The sequence below is a fragment of the Macaca mulatta genome, chromosome 17 (assembly GCF_049350105.2).
Source record: "Macaca mulatta isolate MMU2019108-1 chromosome 17, T2T-MMU8v2.0, whole genome shotgun sequence".
NCBI classification, from domain to species: Eukaryota; Metazoa; Chordata; class Mammalia; order Primates; family Cercopithecidae; genus Macaca; species Macaca mulatta.
The window spans coordinates 9425772-9448330 of record NC_133422.1 but is presented as its reverse complement, the minus strand read 5'-3'; the positions used below and the strand labels follow the sequence as shown (position 1 = coordinate 9448330).

The window sequence follows — 22559 nt, the reverse complement described above, 5'->3', positions numbered from 1 at the left end:
TTTTCTCCTGATTCTGTGAAATGTAGAGTCTGACTGTCACAAAGCCATAACCAAAAAAGGAAGAATTTTGATTATGCATGGTCTGGAACATTTGAGTTGAATGTTGGCATATTGAGGGGCTGGCTCCAGGGTCAAGTTGGGGTGGCACTCCAGAGTGACAGTGTGTGGTCATGGTGTTGGTCTGGCGCCTTTGATGAAAGCAATGCAGGTGGCACTGCCAGTGACGGATGATAAAATACGGACCACGTGGTGTGCTGAAAGGGCCGCTCCACCCTTCACCCCCTCTGGCACTCTCATGCGGTGGGAAGGAATGGAGCTGGCTTCCTCCTGGTCCGTGGGCACTGTTTTCTCCCGGTCTTTGATCGTTCAGGCGAGCATGCGGACAATTGGCCATTTGTTTCCAGATACCTGAAAGGAATTGCAGGTAAATTGAATCACATTCTCCTCTCTGCTAGAGGCTATTCTCTCAGTGCCCACTAGCACGTCCGCTCCACATAAAGAGAAGGCCTCGTCATTAGAAAAGTACAACCAGTACTTGTTGAAGACTGAAGACAGGCAAGGTGGTCAGCCAGGCCAATAGGCTGTGACATTCTTTTGAGATTAGAAGTCAGATTAAAAGTGTGTTCCTTCTGGAGTGAGTGTCTGAAATTCTGGTCACCAGTGAAAAAGTGTGGTTGTGAATGTGGCAGGAAGACCTGCCATAAATGTGGCATTTCCTGGTGGGAATTACTGGTGCATGACATGAACTGCGTAGATAATCCCCATGGTAACTACGGGCGTGTGTTTTATGTGTGTGTCAGGGCTCTTTGAGAAAAAACAGGGACCGGGGAACAAAGAGATCAATAGGAAAGGTCACAGCATGTGCTTACGCAAAGGTGTTATATGAGATGGATTAAAATATTGGGCTGTAAGGCGAGCATATTGATTTGCTACCGAAAAGGAGAAGGCTGGACCTCGAGAAGTTGGAAGTCCTCGTGCTCTGTTTTCCCCCCTCAATGTTTCTTACACAGACCAGATTAGTCTGCCCAAGATCATGTTTTGTGGATGCTCTTCCTTTTCTTTAAAACTCTGCGTCTAAATAAAGGTGTAAATCCCTTAGCTGACCACTGAAGACCCCTAAAAGGGCCACCCTGCCCTGCCCCAAGTCACAGATCACAGATCAGCGTGCCAGCCTTGCCCAGTGACTGACATGCCACCTGTTGTCCGGCGGGCATGGGTTCCATCTCCCCAGTGAGGTTGTTACCTGTCGAAACGTAAGAAGGAGTGAACCGCAGAATTCACTTGTGGTCCTTCCAGTGTATAGCTTCTAAACGCGTGCGCCTAACGTTTTAGACAGCCACCAGCTTTTGCATAACCTGTGAACCATGCCTAAGTCTGTTCCTTGGTGCTCACATCAGCTTTTCTGGTAGAGGCTATAGTATGAGAGACGGTTGCTTTTCAGTCTGACTTTCTATTGATTCAGACTTAGGCCCAGAGAAGTGTCTCAGGACACCGCCAGGAGAGTTAAGGACAGGTCTGCCTGTTACACATCTTTGACTCTTGGCTGTTTTTCTAGGTCGTAATGGTTGAATATTGACAGTTTCATAGGGCTCAACCTAATCCCATATAAAAGACCCTTTAACTAGTTAACATGTGGCTGTCACTTACAGCATTTTGGGGCTGTCCTGGCGCTGGGGTTGGGGAGTGAGGTACTTGGTGCAGGTAGTGGAGTTTCCTCAGTGTTTTTTGGGTCAGCCCCAGACGAAGTCCTTTGTTTTTACATTTAATTTTGGAAATTTCCAAACATGTACAAATATAAAGGGAAAAGCATAATGAAGCCCCGTGTACCCGCTTATCAGCATCTCCTAGACAGACTCGAGGTGGGCTTGGCTTGTCCTGGGACCCTCATGCCTTCCTTTGTTCTCCCTCTTTGTTGATTTCATTAAAAGAGATTTTCTTTCCCTTAATTCAGAAGCAGTGCATACTCATTATTTAAAAATCGTCGAAATACGGAAGGAACCATTCATAATCTTCTTCTGTCTAGAGACAAATGCCTCACTTCCTCCTGCACTACCATTCTTTGTATACACTTATTTTTATGTTTTTGTTTTAAGGACTGCTATATGTTATTTTGACACTTTTTCCCTACTTTTATCAGGGACATCATATCTCCAGCGTAATATGTAATCCATCTGCTTTATCTGCCACTTCCTTCCACATACCCCTTCCAGGCCTCTGCTATCTGTATCCTTTCTACAACTTTCCACCGAAGCCCCGGTTGGGTCCTGCGGCCAAAATTACCCACTTTTCCTCAGTCCCAGATAAAGTTCCTGTTACCTCACAGGCAGCAGGTGTTGGCTAGCAGCTGGCTGGATGGGAAGTGGATGGATTACATTGATTCACTCCACTGCATGAATAATAATAGGCTTCATTTTTACAGGGGTGTCACATTCAAGAAGAGGTTGTCACTTAACTCATGACTCTTTTATGTTTGTAGGATTTCAGACAGGGTAACAAATAAAGTAAGAATTGTCAGGCAGCAGGGAGAATGAGCTTGGTCAAAGTTGAGTCAATTTGGCACCTGGCAGGCCATAGGGTTTCAGGAATTAGGTGACCTGGGTTCAAATCCTGGCTTCACTATTACGAGTTATGTGACGGCAGGCAATATAATCCGCCAGCTACCTAGCAATTGTGACTTGATTGCTTCCTTGTGAGGATTTAATGCAGCAGTACATCTATGCATGTGTGTGACGTGGAGCTGGTGTTGTGTGATATTGGCTGTTTCTAGCTGGCCCCGCTCACTCTGAGGCTGTTCCTGGGCTGTGCCCCATTGTTCATAGGTTTTCTTTGTCTCCTCTTGAACCAGTGAATTTTCTAGGAGTTCCAAGTTTTTTCACAAAAAAAGTTGCTTGTGATGGTGGGGAGAGTGGGGGAGAAGTGAACATTTCCAGGAGTTTATGGATTAAGGTGTTCCCAGGCCTGTGTGTGAATTGGTGGACTGCCTGGGTTTATTAAAGGTTTGTTGAGTGAATCAGTGAGTGAGTAGGAAAATACCAGTCTGTGAATGTCCAGTGAAAATTCAGTTAAGTTGGCATGGAATCCTCTGCTTTGCTCTCGTTTGCAATGCTGATTCTCCTTGTGCTTTTTGAAAGAGGAAATATTTAGAAGGAGGGAAAGAAAACTAATTTAACTCCCAGGATACCTTAGAGGCTCAGAAAATTGAAGTGCCAGTGTTCTAATCTTGGGGGAGCTTTGTTTAAAACATTTCTTTTTAAATAAATGAACAAATTTGTTTAAAGAACAGATTTCTTCTTGAGATGTGAGAGCCGGTTCCATAGCCATTTCCAAGGCCCCGATGCAGTGCGCGCAGACGTAAAGCCTGTTGCATGGGAGCTCCCGCTGTGTCAGGCCAGCTCCCTGGTTGGTTCTGGCTCACTGATGCTGCACTTGGGAGGCAGCAGAGAGTCTCCCCGAGGACCTGCCCACAGGGTGTGCAGACTGATGTTTTCTTTCCATGCTGCCCAAGTGTGATGAAAAGGCACGTGTCAGAGGAGCCCTGGCTCCAGTAGGATAGGCTAGGATACCTGTTTTTGTTGTAACACACTTCTGCATGCAGGGTGTGGGCGTCTCTCCCGATGAAGCACTGCCCTCTGATGATGAAAACACGTCGAGAGACACCAACTCTCCACTCATCCTGCTGGCTGCAGGAGGAAACGCTTTTCGGGTGTTCTCTGGATTTTGTGAAGATGTCGTTGATAGCTTTTCCACCGGCTTCTCGTTTTTTTAAGTCAGTCTTTGATTTGGGTAAACAGAGTTGGGTGACGTGAGCTGAGTGGAGTGGGTGGTACTCACAGTGCCTGTGGCAAAGATTCCATGAAGGGAAACCCTGGTGATGGGAACCTTGAGCTGATGGGGATTGTCTGCCCTGTGCTTCTGTGAGGCAGAGACAGTGACCAACAGATTGTAATTGAGATTTAAAAGAAAATATTATTATGAGGCAGTAATAGCTACTAATGGGGTGATGCTGATAGTTATTTGCATTTGAAGAGCAGCGAGCTCTGTTTTCTGGGTGTTTCCTAGTACGTTGCCTCATGTGAGCCTCACAGCACCTTGCAGTGGCAGGACCATCCCATCTTCATTTTACACAAGTAGAAACAGAGACCCTGACACTGTGCCTTGTTGAACACAATGCATTTGGGCCTATGGAAACCTGGGCAGAAAGAGTGGTGGGGACCTGAGCTGGTCCCCACAGTGGCATGGGGGCGATGTCTGATGGGGGTGAAGGGGGTGGGGAGAGGGCGCAGACAGAGGTTACCTGTCAGGAGACGGGCTTAGAGAGGGCTTCCTAGACAAGATTGTTGCTTTAGATTTTAATCTGTAACTAGCAGGTTTTTACATTTATATTCATTTAGAGAAACACATGTATTCCTTGGTGAATGAAACCATTCAGTATTCAGCTAATAAGATCTCCTTTGATAGAAAGACCCTCACAAGTTGTTGATGGTCATGGTGATGATTACCTGAGACAAAAGTGAGTGTCCCGTTAGCTTCCTGAATTTCAGGTCATTGGTAATTACTGAGTGCTGCACGTGCTGTGGTCCTGTCAATCCTATTTGGTGCCTGCTAGGTGCCAGGGGCATGGAGGGATGATCGGGATGCAGCCCTTGGCCTGGGGGAGCATCATGAGGGGGCCGAGTTGAGTCAGTGGAAAGAGCTTGCCCCCCCTCCGATGAGGCATGTGTGGTGTCGCCTGTGCCCCCTCTGCCAGGCCACAGTGCCATCTGTGCCCTCTTCTGTATTTTATACCCTCTCCCCACGGCCCTCGCCGCCATGCCATTTCCCAGAATTTGTTGATCCAATTCAGAGGGCAGTTCAAGGCTTTGGAGGCAGTGAGGCTTGAGCCCCAGCTGCACCTTTCATTAGTCAAATGCCCTTGGGGACGTTCCTTGGGAGAATGCTATAGAAGTTATTTTATTTGTGGTGGGGCCGGAAATCATTACTTAAAAAAAATCTCGCCAGATGATTGTAATGTGCAACCAGCGTTGAGAATTACTGAGTTGTAATCAAGCCTGCAACTTCTTGTCTCTAGAATGCAAGGTATTGCCTACCTGATAAGGGGCGAAAAGATGAAGTAAACTATGTAAAGGACTTTCATTTGGCCAGTGCCCCAGGATGTTAGGTGTTTTTAGTCATTACTGTTGTTTTCTCATTGAAAACGTGACATGTCATTCTAGACTACACAGCAAATGATGGAAAAGAAGAAAATAACAAAAACATACCTATAATCTGAGTTAATATTTTAGGATTTTACACCCACATATGTAGTCATTGGGATTATATTATGTTCTTTTGGACTTGATGTTTTCTCATGACATTAAAAGTTGAAAACGGTTTACTGACTGCAAACCATTTCAGCAACAGACTCACGCTGTAAAGATCTCACTGGGCTCCTTCCTGGGACAGCATTGTCCACTTTCGGCCTGTGGGCTGTTAGTTTATTTGTTTGGGCCTCTTCACGGTGTGAGTGGTAGGACCTGGCGCTCCTTAGTTGCTTTTACCTGGCTGAAGCCCGATGCTGTGCGTGTGGTCTCTGCCATGCCTGCTTTGGGGCCTCTGTTGGCAGTTGTTCCTTGGCTGGGCAACTTCCCCACTGTGCCTGGAAGCTGTTCTGCAGTTGGTGGCTGCTCAGCCCAGGGAATGGCACCTGCGGTAGAGCCTCGTGTCGTCTCCTCCCCGCATGACCCCCACTCACCCACTCCATCCTCCTGTGGAACCTCTGATCCCTCCCTCCTCCCCACCCCTCTCCCTCCTCCTGCGGAACCTCTGATTCCTGCCTCCTCCCCACCTCTCTCCCTCCTCCTGCGGAACCTCTGATTCCTGCCTCCTCCCCACCTCTCTCCCTCCTCCTGCGGAACCTCTGATTCCTGCCTCCTCCCCACCTCTCTCCCTCCTCCTGTGGAACCTCTGATTCCTGCCTCCTCCCCACCCCTCTCCCTCCTCCTGCGGAACCTCTGATTCCTGCCTCCTCCCACCCCGTCCCTCCTCCTGTGGAACCTCTGATTTCTGCCTCCTCCCCACCTCTCTCCCTCCTCCTGCGGAACCTCTGATTCCTGCCTCCTCCCACCCCGTCCCTCCTCCTGTGGAACCTCTGATTCCTGCCTCCTCCCCACCTCTCTCCCTCCTCCTGCGGAACCTCTGATCCCTGCCTCCTCCCCACCTCTCTCCCTCCTCCTGTGGAACCTCTGATTCCTGCCTCCTCCCCACTTCTCTCCCTCCTCCTGCGGAACCTCTGATTCCTGCCTCCTCCCCACCTCTCTCCCTCCTCCTGTGGAACCTCTGATTCCTGCCTCCTCCCCATCCCCTCCCTCCTGTGGAACCTCTGATTCCTGCCTCCTCCCCACCTCTCTCCCTCCTCCTGTGGAACCTCTGATTCCTGCCTCCTCCCCACCCCTCTCCCTCCTCCTGCGGAACCTCTGATTCCTGCCTCCTCCCACACTCCTCTCCGTGTAATGTTGCCTTTGCTGTAAGACTTAGAGTGGTGGGCTGTAAACCTTGTCTATGGGACCTCAGAGGTCCCTGGGAACTTCTACCACCAGTCCTGTTGAGTCAGTAGGCAGAAGCCGTGGCGGGGAGGCGGGGCTCTCAGGCTTTCTGATTGTGAAGTCACCAAGGCCTGAAGGACTGAAACCCCCGGTTCAGCCATCACGCTGGCCCTTGGCCCGCCTTGTGCCAGACTCAAGCAGTCACATTGCCTGCAGCTTGTGGATTTTAGAAGAGTGTAAAGTGTCTACAACCAAGGCCTCCAGCTCGATATACAGAAGTGCCCAAATGGCTCTGTGCCTCTGTACTTCTTGAGGGAAGGCCCCTTTTTTTTTCCCCCATGAAAGTAGTGGCTTTTTGAGACAGACCTTTTCCTTGTCCCACACTCCCCTTCGGGACCCTAGTGCTCCAGGAGTCACCGTGTATGTTCACAGCCTCCCACCCCACCCCACCACTCTGTGCTTTCCAAGAATAAGGACGGGGTTTGCCCATTTCTCTTAAACCCCAGCTGTCACAGTGCTTTGCACATAACAGGCATGGGATCAGTCACTTTGGGTGGAATTTAGTTATATCCTCAGCATGTCACTAGCTGCCTAGGGTCAGCCAGATGTAGACCCTGGGGCCTTTAAAAGAGTCTCCAAGCCCAGAAGTCATGTTTCATTCTAGGCAGAGCCTCTTCCCAGTGAGACTGGGGCCTTGCACTGTGCCATTTCCTTCTCTGCTGCTCACTGCACAAGTGGACTATTGTTTTTTTTTTTTTTCTTTTAAGCTGCATAATTTTGAACCACCCCTCCCATCCTCATACTTTTGATTCTTTGATTTACTCTCTCCAATTCAGTTTTCTTATGGTCGTGGAGCTCATTTAGTCTTTTTTTTTTTTTTTTTTTCTGAAACAGGGCCTCCCTCTGTCACCGAGGCTGGAGTGCAGTGTGTGATCACAGTTCACTGCAGTCTTGATTTCCTGGGTTCAAGCCATCCTCCTGGCTCAGCCTTCTAAGTAGCTGGGACCACAGATGCATACTACAGTGCCCGGCTAATTTTAAATGTTTTGTAGAGATGATGTCTTGCCACGTGGCCCAGGCTGGTTTCGAATGAACCCATGTGGTCTTTTTATTGAGACAGATTTCGCTCTTGTCACCCAGGCTGGAGTGCAATGGCGTGATCTCGGCTCCCTGTAACCTCCGCCTTCCAGGTTCAAGCAATTCTCCTGCCTCTGCCTCGTGGGTAGCTGGGATTTTTGTAGTTTTAGTAGAGATGGTGTTTCACAATGTTGACTAGGCTGGTCTCCAACTCCTGACCTCAAATGATCCACTCGCCTCGGCCTCCCGAAGTGCTGGGATTACAGGCATGAGCTACTGCGCTTGGCCGAGCTCATGTAGTCTTTAGTGACACTTTGCACGGTGAAAGGTTTTCTCTGCCTGTACTCCCTGTAGGTGAACATGCCTTCTGCAATGCAGAATGACTGTGGAAAGAATTGTATGTATTTTTTAATGACAAAAATAAAAGAGAATTTTTAAAGAGAATTTTGAAAAGTATTACGATAGTGAATAATAAAATTACTGCTATTAATATTTTGATATACTTTTTATCTGGCATTTAAAGGATATATATATGTATTTTGCTTATCCAAAAATATATACTTTTGTAGTATTTTTCTGTGAACCTGTTGTGAACGTTTCTTCATTGTCCATACATAGTCTAGAAAGACATTCTTAATGGCTGCATTATTTTGTCATATGTTATTACAAGTTATTCATAATTTTTCCTACTCTTGGACAGGAATTTTTCTCATTTTTTCCACTTCTCTTAGTGACATCATGTTAACATCCAGAATGATCTTAAACTATATTCAACATTTGTGAGCATGTCACTCATGATTTTCCCAATTATGCTAGTCTGTATTTGTCAGTCTTCTATACATTGTATGTGAACTGAATTTTTATAAATAAGGATTTTCCCTTTGATATGTACTAAACTTGTTAAGATCAGTCCTCCTATCTGCTCCCTGCCCCTCATGCCCAAACTGGCAGTGGCTTCTGATGACAGGAGAAAGACCGTGATATCTACCATTGTAGCAGGCTCAGTTCACCCGGGATTAATGAGTCCATGTTAGGTCAGATATGACCTGTCCTCTGATGGTCTCAGGCACTGACCACCGTTACTTTCCTTTTCTGTTCTGAGTCTCTTTCTGCCTGTTAAGGGACCTCCATTGCTGCTTCTCAAGACTGTGTTTAGTTCTATCACTTTCGTACCTCTTTTTTTTTTTTTATAACACCATGCCTACCTCCTTCCGTCTCCATCCTTAGTGTCTGCCAGTCCCATCTGATCTGACTTGTTTTTTAAAATTTGAGTTCTTGCACCTGGGCCTCCTAACATCTGTGGGGAAGTGGATCCTGGTTTGAGATCACTTCCTTCAACACAGGTTTTGCCCTTGTCATTGAGACTCCACATCCTCTCCCACCATGGCCAGTGTCCCCTTCTCCCACCTGTGGCTGCAGCCCACTCAGCTGTGCGAGCCCTGCCCCTCTGTGCACACTCAGTCTAGAGCACTCTGGGACTGCTGGGCAGCTGCCCACATGCCAGCCATGAGGCTGGCCAGCCACTCTTGTTGAGGAAAGCTGAAAAGACGCCATTGACTATGCCCACCCATTCATGGTATCCTATAATAGTGCTACCACCCTAGCAAAGACAGAGATTCCTTAGCCTGGTACAAACGTGGACCACAGTCTTTCTCCTGCAAGGGTGAAAGATTTTCCTCTGGCTGGCTCCCGCCAGGTGCCTGGAGAAAGGGGTCTCCCGGGACCCGGCCATTCTGAAGGCCACTGAAAGGGCAAACTAAAAGTGTTGGCTTCTTAAAGATCCCAAGATGAAGATTTTCTTGAAAGGGCATTTCCAAGTATAGTGTAACAGCTTGCTTTTGACTCCTCCCGTCCCCCAAGGAGGCCATTAAGCTGGAATGTATCAGTGGTGGAAAGATCCGTTAAAGTCAAGGCTGGAAACATCACACCATCCACCCCTGCTCGCTTGTATCAGAAATCTTTAAAATAGAGCGGAAAAGAGTCTTTATCTCAAATTCTGACCCATTGGGCCAGTAAAACTCCTGGTGTTATGTAGTGGTTACTAGAATAGAATGCAGAGTTAGAACTCCTGTTGTGGGAAACTTGCTTTTCTGAGGATACCCCGCAGCTAAATGTTCTTTGATAATAAATGACAGGGAGCAAGATGGATCCGAGACACTTGGGGTTGCAAGATTTCCATCAAACCCTCAAATAAAAGGAGGCGTCGACTGTTGTATAAATTCCTCCTCACCTAATTTCCACGTAATGCTCTCAAAGTGTTCTGGCAACTTTCTGTGTAAACCCCAACAGCAGGCAGTCTCTACCAACCTGACTTTGCTTGCTGGGGTTGGAATGGTTAGGCTAATTCTGTGCAGAGTAGCTTTGTGCAGCCTCACTGTTGGTTGAACAACCAGCTTTGGAGTCCTGGCATGAATGTAAGAACTGGTATAATGTGTACAAAATGCTGACAGATAAAACCACTTGGAGAACAGGTTTTTGCATTACTTCCAAGGAGACAGGATATTTCCTAAAATAAACCCAAGACAGAGTAAGTGTCTCATTTTCTCCTACCCTGGGAAGTAGGAGTGAACACCTAGCCTGAGACATTTATGTTCTCCAGATTATCGGCTCTGGGCTTCTCAGCAGCAGTTGGCAGCATCTTTGTTCCAGTGTCTTCCAAAGGAATTGAGTTTGCCCTCTCCCTAGATAGCAAGCAATACTTAAGAAGTAACCAAGGTAAAAGTAATCTCCTGTAGGGGTCCCAGCTGTCCCCACCCCACCCCGCTGAGACCCAAACACTTCCCTCCAGCACTTCCCTGGGCTTGGTGAGGGGGAAACAGGCCAAGAACTATACCGAAAGCAAATGGGCCACTGCGTACCTATTCAGGGAAAATGAGCTGCATCTGCGCACAGATGTCTCACCAGAAAGGCCCTTTTCACATGATGTTAGAAAACCGTTATCTGTATCTAAGCTTACAGTGATGTAATCACCTGCCCCTTCATTTTGAAGGGTGTACAGAGGTCCCCCCAGCATAAGTTGCTTGGTTCTTTGAGTGGGTTTTCAACTGGTAGCAGTGATCTGTGCTGGTGGTGACACAGGTGCATGTGTAAGGCTTTGCATCTGCGCACCTCCACAGGCGTCATTTGTCCTCTTATGCGAGCAGCCGGCTCACATTAGCCTTCTGTTCTATGGAGGCCCAGAACTATGTAACTGGAGTGTGTCTGGGCTCCGGTGCACTCCTTGCCAAGAATCCGTTTGGTTACTCTTGTAGCTTTGGTTCTGCCTAGGACAACAGCACATTTTTGAGAAAGGAGTGCAAACAGGGAACAGCCCTCCTGAAAAGCCCAGAACAGAGAAAGGCAGGGCGACCCCTTCTCACCTTCTGGGCATGTAGGTTATGTTATCCTATGAGGCCTAGGAAAGAAAATGCTACTGAGTAGCATTGTCTTTCCCTTGCACTTGGTCTTTAGTTTTTTTTTTTTTTGAGACAGAGTCTCTCTCTGTCACCCAGGCTGGAGTGCAGTGGCCAGATCTCAGCTCACTGCAAGCTCCGCCTCCCGGGTTTACGCCATTCTCCTGCCTCAGCCTCCTGAGTAGCTGGGACTACAGGCGCCGCCACCTCGCCTGGCTAGTTTTTTTGGATTTTTTAGTAGAGACGGGGTTTCGCCGTGTTAGCCAGGATGGTCTCGATCTCCTGACCTTGCGGTCCGCCCGTCTCAGCCTCCCAAAGTGCTGGGATTACAGGCTTGAGCTACCGTGCCCCGCTGGCCTTTAGTATTTTATGGAGAGAATCTGCTTATTCTTGAGCAGAAATGACATCTGGGAGAGGTTGGACGCAGACAGGCACTGTCTGTGCATCCCCCAGCCACATTTCCCCACCAGATCCCAAACAGTGCAAGTCATAAGGAGTTTTCACACCCTGTTTCTCTTCAAGGCTCGTCTACTTAAACTACTCCCCTCCCTGCCAAAAAGGATATTGAGAAGTGACTGTAGTAATGTTTGCACATCTCCCAGCACAGGCTTTTCAGCTGAGGGCTATGTTGCATTTTCCCTTTCAATTTGCTATGCAAGCAATTGTTTACTAAACGCTTTGTTGTGATTTACAATTTGACTTGAATAAATCTGGCTAATTCCCCAAAAGGAAGAAAAGAAAAAGGCATTTCCAGGAGAAATCAACCCCTGAGCCTGCAGATCCTGGGGTCCCAGCACCACTAGGTCCTTGGTTCCTGCTCCTCCTCCTCCCTGGTGCCACTCAGAGGCTCTCACTTAACTGCCTAGGAGGCCGCAGGCATCCCTGCCTTGCTGAGACAGCTCAGAACTGCTCTGGCTCGACAGCTTGCAGAAGCAGTCCCGTGTGTTGCTGTAAACAACCTGGGAAGCCATCCGTCTCTCTCGGCTTGCTCTTCTCTTGGCCTCAGGCGCCCTTTCCTGCTCTTCTCAAACTCTGAGGTCTGATTTTCCCCGCTCCATCGCTGTTCCACAAGCGGCGCTCCCTCCTCATTTCCTCCCCACTTTGCCCCACCTGCTACACCATGATATCATTTCCTTCCTACCTGTGATGCTGCCGGAACCCCAGAGGATGGTGCCTGCAGAGCCCGTGACCCTGTTTGACACTTGGCTCTCAGCTGTTTTCCCCATCTTTGCAACAAAGGCATAGGATCAGATGATTTTTATTCCCCATTCTAGCTCACATTTTTGAGTCTTGGGATTATTCTCTTCCCTCGGCCTGTCAGATAAAACAGAGCAGGCACCGCTCCCAGTTGCTGCCCGACCTGGAGCTGATCAGTGATGTGACCATTGCCGAGGGGCCCTGAGCTGCAGCCTGGGGAGGCCCTGCTGCGCTGTGCCTGCCCGGCAGCTGCGGGTGCAAAGGTGTGGGCAGGCAGGGAAGTGTTCAGGTGCTTAGGCACGGACTTTTCTAGACTTACCATCTCAAGTGACTTAATTGCAGCTAAGTTAGGTCAATAAATACCAACTGATGATCAACATGAATAATTGATGGTTTTTTGTGTGTACCTCAGTAGCCAAAAGTCATGATGATAGCTTCTCTGTGCACGTGCTGTTGTTTTGTCTTAGATTTTTAAAATAAACTCTGTTTTAGGATAGTGTTAGATTTACAGAAGAATGGTGAAGCATACAGAGCTTGCATGTGCCCCTCACCGTTTCATATTAGGAATGTGTATCTTATTTTGGTGGGTACACTGGTTACAATCAATATTGATGTGCTCTCACTAACTGACATCCATATTTGAGTCAGGTTTCCCTCGTTTTTCCCAGGTGTCCTTTATCTGTCCCAGGATCCCATACAGGATCCCACATGGCATTTAGTCCTCACGTCTCTTTAGCTCCTCTAGGCTCTGCCATTTCTCAGACTTCCTAGTTTTTGATGACCTTGACACACTCAGTCTGGTATTTTGTAGACTGGAATGTGTCTGGTGGTTTTCCCATGGTTAGCCTGGGGCTGTGGGTTTTGGGGGAAAGACCAGGGAGATGAAGTGCCCCTCTCATCACATCACTCTGCCAACATGACTGTCACTGTCGTTGGCCTCGGTCACCTGCTGCAGGCAGTGGTCCTCGGGTTTCTCCACTGAAGAGTTTATCTGTCTTCCCACCCCCACCCTTCCATCCTGGACTCTGTGGAAGGAAGTCTCTTCCCTTCAGATGTGGGGGGCAAAGTTCCGCCTTTTTGAGGGTGGCTGCTGGCCTGTCCTTGCCAAGGGCTCACCTGTTGCGTCTGGCCAGGCAAGGTGGGCCCGTAGGTTGGAGGAAAGCAATCTCAGAGCCATCCCACAAGGCACAGGGTGTCCTGGGCCCTAATGGGCTATGTCCCATGTGAGGGTGGGATGGATGGATACATGTCCTCTCGTGATAAGTGCCCAAGAACACATCAGATATGCATATATATCATGTACCACGGAGCACATTGGGCTGACATTTCAGTCCAGAAGAAAAGTGCTTCCTGGAGTAGTAAGTGATGAAAAGCCCTCACTGGTAATAACTCAACATTTTTCTGCTTCCACTTACCTCTGTGTTACCTTAAAAGTGAAAACAACTGGCTCCTTACCCTCAGGGGATCCTAGAAAGATCTTAAAAAAACCATTGTTATTGCTATTCAGGGCTTCTGAGTTTTAATAATTTAATAATGTAATTTAATCATGAAATTACGATATGGTTTGGTTTGCCTTCTATTACAGCATACTTAAACTAACACCTTGTTTTTCCTGGTATATTATCTGATGACTGAGTGTAGGAACAATGTCATTGATGTGTGTTTCCTCTACTACACAATTTCCACCCATGGAAGAGTCTCCATTAAGAGGACCTGATACCAATGTGGAAGCTCAGAGACCTCGAAATGAAGTCAGCTGTATCTGTTGGCCTGCTGGGATAATTCTGTATGTGCTGGTGAAACTGGAGAAGGCTGTGTGCTTCTGACAATCAATGGAATTCTACGAATTAAAGCCTTTTAGCAGGAAATGATTATGAAGGACCTGATCACTGTCTGTTTCAATAATGTGATAAGATGAGAGTGATGGAATGAAATGAGGAGCAATCAGGAAACATCTTTGTTCTTTTTCGACAGCTCTGAACAGCAACATGGGGTGCAAAGTCCTGCTCAACATTGGCCAGCAGATGCTACGGCGGAAGGTGGTGGACTGTAGCCGGGAGGAGACGCGGCTGTCTCGCTGCTTGAACACTTTTGACCTGGTGGCCCTCGGGGTGGGCAGCACACTGGGTGCTGGCGTCTATGTCCTGGCTGGAGCTGTGGCCCGTGAGAATGCAGGCCCTGCCATTGTCATCTCCTTCCTGATTGCTGCGCTGGCCTCGGTGCTGGCTGGCCTGTGCTACGGCGAGTTTGGTGCTCGGGTCCCCAAGACGGGCTCAGCTTACCTCTACAGCTATGTCACCGTTGGAGAACTCTGGGCCTTCATCACCGGCTGGAACTTAATCCTCTCCTACATCATCGGTAGGTACCGGGGGTCCGGAGCTTGTGCCCTCTACCACTTTTCTGTTTGTTCCCACCTCTAAAGTGTGGGCGGATGCCCCGTGGGGAGGTCATTCTTGTTAACAAGAGAGGCACAGAATTAAGAGGATGTTTCTGATTCATTTAAAAGTATTTAGTTTCTTTTAGTATGTTTTTTAGTTACTAGAGTAAATGCATCACTGATAGAGAAAAACTGGGAAAATAAAGAAAAGCACAAAGAAGAAAGTAGAAATATCCTGCCTGACAATGTGGAGAAACTAATTCTCTTATTCATTCATTCATTCATTCATTCATTCATTCTTTTAATAAATGTTTATTGAGTACCTGCTCTGTGCTGGGCATTGTGCTAGATACTAGGGATCCCACGAAGGCATAAGACTCTGTTCAGCAGTTTACTGTCTACAGAGAGAACTATTGTTTTAACATTTTTGTGAATTTAAATGTATATTTTTGTACAGTATACCTCTTTATAAAACAACATAGAGTAAACACTTCTCATATCATTAGCTATTTTTCCATGGTAACGTTTCTAATGCTTGCCTACCCTTGTATAGATTTCTATACACAGCGTGTAACGTATTGGATGTCTTTATGGGTTGTTCAGATTGTTTCCATTATGTTGTTGCTGTTGTTATAAACAGTTACTTACTTTATGTTTTTGTGCTTAGCCATGATTCTTTTCCTTAAAACTGTCTAAGGAGCAGAATGGCTCTTGGTGGGTCTGCATGTTTTTAAGGCCTTTGTTGACTGTGATCCTCCACGTAGCCAGGGCCCCCTTACCCTGCAGTGTGGACACTGGACATCGGCCTGTAACACAACCACCCAGCAAATAAAGAAGCAAATGTAGAAAATCTTTCCAGTTTGCCAGGTAAACACGCTTTGCTTCCCTTTATGCTTTTTTGTATTTTGATTACAACTGAAGTTGAACACGTCAACTTAAAAGAAACAAAAACCTAAGTCTCAGAAGAAGCAAAGGGTGCACACGGCCACTCAACGTGCCATTTATTTTTTTTCTCAAATTTTTTGGTAATAGCGAGAAAACAGTAAGACCTGGTCAGCCGAGCCATGTGGGTCCCGCCTTGCTTCTGTGCCAGCTCCCACCGGACCTTACCACACCCGCCCTGCCATGCATGCTGCCTGCTGGGACCGTCCCAGCCCTGGGCTCCCCGCAGCCCTATCTCTGCATGGGGGGCACCACTCCCCCTTCACCAGGACAGCTGGCAGAGGGCACACACTCACGCTCTCTGAACGGCACCTTCGCTTTCTTTCCAGCAGCTGCAGTATCTGCTGAGAGCCAACCTAGCTTAGTCTTCTGGGCTCTAAAATAAAATTCATAATGTTTTCTTTCAATGCCACATCAAAACTTTACAGCCACACATGGTTCTCACAAGCTGAGGTCTCTCCCTGGGAATGTAGCTATTGTAAATGGACCGTTATGTTTCCAGAGGATTTACCTGAGCATAAAATATACATTGAGCATGAACTGCTTGCAGCTTCTAGACCAGCAAATGAAAGGCTCTGCCAGAGTGCCATTTGCTTGTGGGAGAACATTTGCATGCATTATGAAAATATATTTGCAGCCTTAGCTGCTGGGAAGGGCAGTTTTTCCAGCAAACATTTTTTTTTTTTTTTAAAGGCATGATTCAGAAATTGGGAGAGGGTAGGCTGGGAAGAAAGGCTGGGGTAGCCCCTCTCATCGAGCAGGACAGGGTTTGGGAGCCACATTTGCCAAGAGCCAGCCGCTTTGGGGGTGACAGGGAGATGGTGAGACCATGTTTACAGAATTCATAATAGATTGGCTGCTCAGGAGGAAGAAATGTGGTTAAACTTCTGAGTTGTTGGAAAGATACTTACTTATCATAAGACCAAATAGTGAAATTGAATCTCTGCAGATGACTCTGGCAGTATGCGGTGAATAATTGGGACCATGGTCACCGACAAGGCCCCCTTTGAAAACAAAGGAAAATGCTCTATGAAAATACTGGAATTTTAGTGACATTTCCTGAGAAACACCAATGGAAATGCATTCTGACTCTCTCCAGAATTATATGAGAGGAGAGAACGAGAGTGAAAGACAGCAGCCAACTATTGTTGGCATTTTGGGTGCTGCCCTGTTGGTGTTCTTCAGCGCTGGAGGGTGCAGGCTGAGGGGAGAATGAGGAGAGCTGGGGTCTGTCTGCGGTCCCGCACTCTGGGGATGCCATGGCCTCCGAGTCACGTTCAGGCACAAAGTGGCAGAGGTGGCTGATGCCTACTCTGAGGTGAGCAAGTGGCTTTGTCCCTGAGCTGGGGTTCAGCCCCTTCAAGGACCTCCTAGGATGCCTCTTCTTGCTGGGAGAAGAATTATGGTGCAAGCGCCATCACCTCTGTTGCCAAGAGTTTCCTAGAAAAGGGCTTCCTGACCGGGGTTCCTGCAGACTGCCAGCTGCACCCCAGGAGTGCATTATGAAATCAGTTTTTCATGAGTTGTCATCAATGTTTACTTTTTCAATGCAACAAAATAGGTAGCATTGCATACTATCAGAGTGCCTCTCAGGTGGTAAGGGTAACACTTGTTTTGCAAACTTTTTATTCGGATATGTATATTTGATAGAATACACCTGTGCATATTGGGTGGGATGTGAAATGCATTCCTCTGTGGGCCCTAGAAGCCTTCTCGCACTTAGCACTAGTTGACCGTCACTTCTGGCTCAGCATACGCTGTGGTCTGGCTGCTGCCGCCAGATTCCAGTGCACCGTCAGTGACTCCTGCAATGATGTTATGAACATGGAGCTCCACTACAAGTACCTGGCTAACCGTTGTCCTCATATCCCCTCTGTTGTGTGTGCTTTGGGGCAGGTACTTCAAGCGTAGCGAGGGCCTGGAGCGCCACCTTCGACGAGCTGATAGGCAGACCCATCGGGGAGTTCTCACGGACACACATGGCTCTGAACGCCCCCGGCGTGCTGGCCGAAAACCCTGACATATTCGCGGTGATCATAATTCTCATCTTGACAGGTAAAGAAAGCCCACACTGAAAAAGAGATCAGGTCAGAGTGACGGTCAAAGGTTCTGTGAGAGGCTCCTGTTAAGTTCTTTTCTTTACTTATCTCTTAAACCACAACCCCATTTCTTTTTGTTTTGTTTTTGTACTTCATGCAGGCATCTTTATTTGTCCCTGTCTTCATGGCTGCTTGTAGATTCAGATAGGGCTGGCCTGCTTCATAGCTGCTGAGTTGTGTGCCACTTCATTAAAAGAGAATCTTAGGTGTTTAGCCTAGCTGTTTGTGGAATAAGATTTTGTCAGCACTGCAGGCTTTTTGTATGAGTGTCCTGGGAATAAAAATTCTTTTGACTCAGAGGATGACCATTTGGAAAGCAAAGCTGTCATTCATCAGCCAGGAAAATGTGGAGGAATGAGCTCCGTCTGGAACACTAATGTGTGCCTGGGGCGTCTGAAGACGACTTGGATGGTTTTACACCTAACAACCATCAAAACACCCTTTCAATAAATAAGTTTCATGACAGAGTTGTGGTTACAGAATTTGAAAAATCCCAAAGACTGCCTGAACACAGCTGATGGCAACTTCTTGCTGGTGACATTTGTGCGTGTCTTGGCCAGTGCAATGCGAGTTTTGCTCTGTGGGGCTGTATAAACGTGAAGCTGAAATGCAGATAAATTCTCATTTGGGGTTGGAAAATCTTGGATGAGTTTTAAAAATGACATGCTTTATTTTACACACCACATAATTGAAATAACTTCACTCAGGCTGGTCTCAGCAGTATTTCTGGTCCAGCTGGCAGAAACATGCGTCAGAAAGTAAGTCTGCACTGGTGAGATTTCATTTTAATAAACCTAAGAAGGAGGAACAGTAAAGAAGAAATAGATTGTTGTGTTGGGGTGTTCTCCCTGTGATTAATCACACAATTCTCTTCTAACATCTGTACTTTATAATTCCATCTCAAAAGTACAGCAGATTTTATTTTATTTTACTTTATATTTGAGACAGAGTCTTGTTCTGTCACCCAGGCTGGAGTACAGTTGCGTGATCTTGGCTCACTGCAACCTCCACCTCCTGGGTTCAAGTGATTCTCACACCTCAGCCTCCCAAGTAGCTGGGATTACAGACACGCACCACCACACCCAGTTAATCTTTTATATTTTTAGTAGAGATAAGGTTTTGCCATATTGGCCAGGCTGGTCTGGAACGCCTGACCTCAACTGATCTGCCCACCTCTCAGAGTATTGGGATTACAGGTGTGAGCCACCGCACCCAACCAGTTTTTATTTTAAAACTATGAGGGGCGTCCATGGCAGAGCAGTGGTCTCAAATCCTGGCTGTGTTTGAGTGGTACCAGCCCCTTCTGTGCCACTTTTCCTGCGCAGCAAAGACTCCAGCTACGGAAGTACCTGAATGAGCTCTTCACCCTAAGGTGGTGCTGGGGCATACGCCTCAAAGGCAGCGCTATCAGAGGTTCCTGGGCATCTTTATTACTTAGTTTTCTTAAAAAAAAAAAAATGTGAGTTTGCAAGCTAGAGCTAGCCTAGCTCAGATGTTATTTTATATGCACTGAGTCCGATGAGGAACCATGTATGTTAGTGGTTCCAGAACCATACTGTTAGTATCACTAACATCCCAAAGTCAACCAGAATAATTTCCTCTTCTGAAAAATGCCCGTTCTCCCAGGAATCTGAGCAAAGTGTTTCTTCCTGGAATCGTTCCTGGAGGCTGTTTCCCAGCAATGCATTCTTTTAGTGAGCGGGAGCGGCTTGGTATGCGGGTCCAGGCTTTCCCTCCCTATGAGAGGGGTGCGTGCTCCAGATCTCTGCAGTCCTGGGGTGCCTCTGGATGGGCTTCTGAGGGGATCTGGAGGTCACCTAGGAGGGCCTGGGAAGCACCCACAACCTTGGTGATTTAGACCCCGATCCCTGCCCCCAGAAAGATCGTTAATCCACCCCAATCCCAGAGGCTCACAGAGGTCTGCAGAAGCTCGATGCACTTGGATTCTTTTTCAGTCACCTTCTTATCCCCATCCAGGAAGAACCTTCCCAGTTGGTGGTTAACACTTAGACAAGGTTTTGTGTCTGTGCACTTTTTCAGGACTTTTAACTCTTGGTGTGAAAGAGTCAGCCATGGTCAACAAAATATTCACTTGTGTCAACGTCCTGGTCCTGGGCTTCATTATGGTGTCAGGATTTGTGAAAGGGTCGGTTAAAAACTGGCAGCTCACGGAGGAAGATTTTGGGAACACATCAGGCCGTCTCTGTTTGAACAAGTGAGTTGCTGCTTCTGACCATTCTTCTTATTTGGTATTTAATGACATAGACTTGTATGGGGGATATAACTGGCTCGGATGGCTTGTGCTTTTAAAAAAACATTATTGGAGTATATGTTGTTAATTGTTTTGTTTTTTTGCAGTGAAGTAGCTGAGGGTATTTTGTGTGTATCAAGTTTGTGTGAAGGTTTATTCCCCTGAATTGGAAAGACTATTGTATGACAAGAAAGACTGAAGGAAAGAAAATCATCACCCTAATTCCAAATTGTGTATCATTCAAGATTCTTGTCAGACTCATTAAATGATCCCTCTTTCCCCAGATTCTGTTTGATGGCCAACTTTCGAATTTTGTGTTCAGAAAAGATTTTTCTCTGCAGTGCCATGGTGACCTCACTTTACCTTTGAATACCTTCCTGTTACATTAATAATGCAGAGGGAAGATAAATAGATGAAACTGCTTTTGAAGGTTTGCAGAATGACTGAAGTGTCAGAGTGTGAGCACAACAGTCTCTTTCGCCGACATTCGACTTGTGCTGCTCCAGCCCTGGTGACAGTGGCCCCATCACCCTCATGTCTCTGACGCAGACACCCGGAACTGGAGGTGACACCTCCACCCTGTGCCATCTCAGGTCTCTCACCCAGCCCTCACCGACAAGCTCAGATAACCTAGGAAAAAAAGCTCAACAGTGACAGCATATCTTTTTTATCTTTTCTGTCAGATCTCCACATAATTCTTTAGGTCCCTGGATAGAGAATGGGGGCTTGGATTTTGTGTGTGATTCTTCATTAAGACTAAAGGTTGAAACTGCCTTGATAAAGAGGCCGCCCCAGGTGCCACAATGGAGTGCCTTTAAAGAGATGTTTTCAGTCCTGAAATGAGCGTCCAACTTGGCTGGCCAGCTTTACCACAGGCCTCTGTGGACCCAGACATCTTCCGTCTTTCTCCGTCTTGCTCTGGGACCTTGTCCTCATCTGCCCGGTCAGAGCTGGCTGTAGGTACAAGCGTGACCCAGCTCTTCCAGAAGGGAGAAGAGAGGGTAGAGGAGAGTGCTCAGGGCTATTCAGGACAGACCAGAAGACACACAGAAATTCCACGGGCAAGAGTCCACTGGGGGCCACATCGAACTGCAAGGGAGGCTGAGAAGCACTATCCCACGTTGGGAATCTTAGCAGTCACGTATGCCCAGTTGGTCACTAGTTCAGGGCCAGGTGCCCAGCCATGTTGTCCAGTGTTGTCACCAGTGGGCAGGCATTGACGTGTGACTACTTGAATGGAAACAGGAAACTATGGCGCTCGGTCGCACGAAACTTCACTAACACAAATATTTTGTGGTTAGCCGTTCTAATAAGAATACCCTTGCTTCCTAAACTCTGTGACAGAGAAGTGAAGACTTTGAATATGTCATCCCAAGCATTTCAGAGTGATGTTTATGCCAAATTTATGGATGCGCATTAGTTTACGGTGGCGTAAAGCCAGTTCCAAATATGCCTTGAAGGAACATAGTAGCCTTTGAAAACTCTGAGAGCGTATTTGAGCGGTTGCTATTTACAGGTCAGGAATGAAATATAAAGGGCACCTCTTGTTAACTGGTTGCCAATCGAGATTTAATTTTATTATTTTTATGAAGAGATTGTTTGTGCCAGCCGATGGTATTTACTTTCACTGGTCATCCTCACGCTGATGCCCTGGTAATGATGAGCTAGCTGTACCGGCCCCCAGACAAAGCAGCGTTTGTTGCCCCAACCCCCGATCACAGGTGGGGCCCCCTTGGCTACATCTGACGGCCTCACTGCCAGGGCCCAGCGCCCTGACCACGGGGCCAGCAGGGGATCGGCTGTGTGAGGAGGTGGCGTTCTGCAGGACTGGAGTCTCCTTGGCATGCTCTGTCATGTTGTTAAAATCTCTAAGCATCTTTCTGTCTTTTGTTTTTCCAGCCATAGCTTTGTGTTTCCGACAACAGCCATGTAGTCTTGCATGAAATTGCTTGTTCCTCTGAAATAGTAGGGCACGGCCCAACCAATCCATGTAACGTACGGGGGCTTCATCTTGCATGGGAGGCCGTGTGACCACGTGGGTCTGTGATTTCAGGATGCTGTCTTCTAGCCGTCCGAGAAGGCCCCCAGGAACTAGGTCGGTCTGTCCGTTGGTCTGTGAAGAGGAGTGTTACCCTGCAGTCTGGATGGCTCCTCATGCCTTTGACTCAGGCTGCCGCTGGCATTCCCATCCAGTGTTCTGTGGACACAGCAATAGTGAAGCATCAACCCCGCGTGGAAGCCTGTTGAGAAAGTTTTGTTGGATGGTGTCTGCCAGTTAGGATGGAAGCCCCAAAATAACACTGGCTTCAACAAGATAAGGGTTTGGTTCTCTTTGGTCAACCTCTGGGGGTGGTAGGTCCAGCATGTCGCTTCACCCGGCCAGGAATCCAGGCCAGACGCCCCAGGGCCCAAGGCAGCTCTTCCTGCTCCGGCCAGCAGGATGGAGAAGGGAACAGCAGAGGGCCCCCTGCCTCCCCACTTCATCCCCTGGGGTTTCTCAGCAGACGTAGACACCATGTCTGCTCAAACCTCCTCCATCAGAACTTAGCCAGATGGCTACCCCTTGTAGCTAGCGACTCTGGGAAACATGCAGTCCTGGTTCTTAAGGCTTATATGTCCAGCTGAAACAAGGGTTCTGTTACCACGTAGAAGAACAGGGGAGTGTGGCTTTTGAGCACAGCTAACAGTTGATGTCAGGGTGGC

The 22559-nt window shown here is 47.6% G+C and overlaps 2 protein-coding genes across 18 annotated transcripts in view; both read left to right on the top strand.

The window, feature by feature from the left end:
- Positions 1-22559, top strand: part of LOC114673599 (uncharacterized) — a 185106-nt gene that overhangs the window by 116939 nt on the left and 45608 nt on the right. The gene's annotated exons all lie outside the window — the stretch shown is intronic.
- The window catches only part of SLC7A1 (solute carrier family 7 member 1), a 106329-nt gene that overhangs the window by 65115 nt on the left and 18655 nt on the right, over positions 1-22559 (top strand). For 14 of the 15 annotated variants that reach the window (XM_077973643.1, XM_077973652.1, XM_077973647.1 and 11 more), the window contains 3 exon segments: positions 14162-14545; positions 17403-17561; positions 19646-19820. In XM_077973643.1, coding sequence (XP_077829769.1) covers positions 14176-14545; positions 17403-17561; positions 19646-19820 — 704 coding nt within the window. In that variant the 5' untranslated portion in view covers positions 14162-14175. 15 annotated transcript variants of the gene reach the window in all.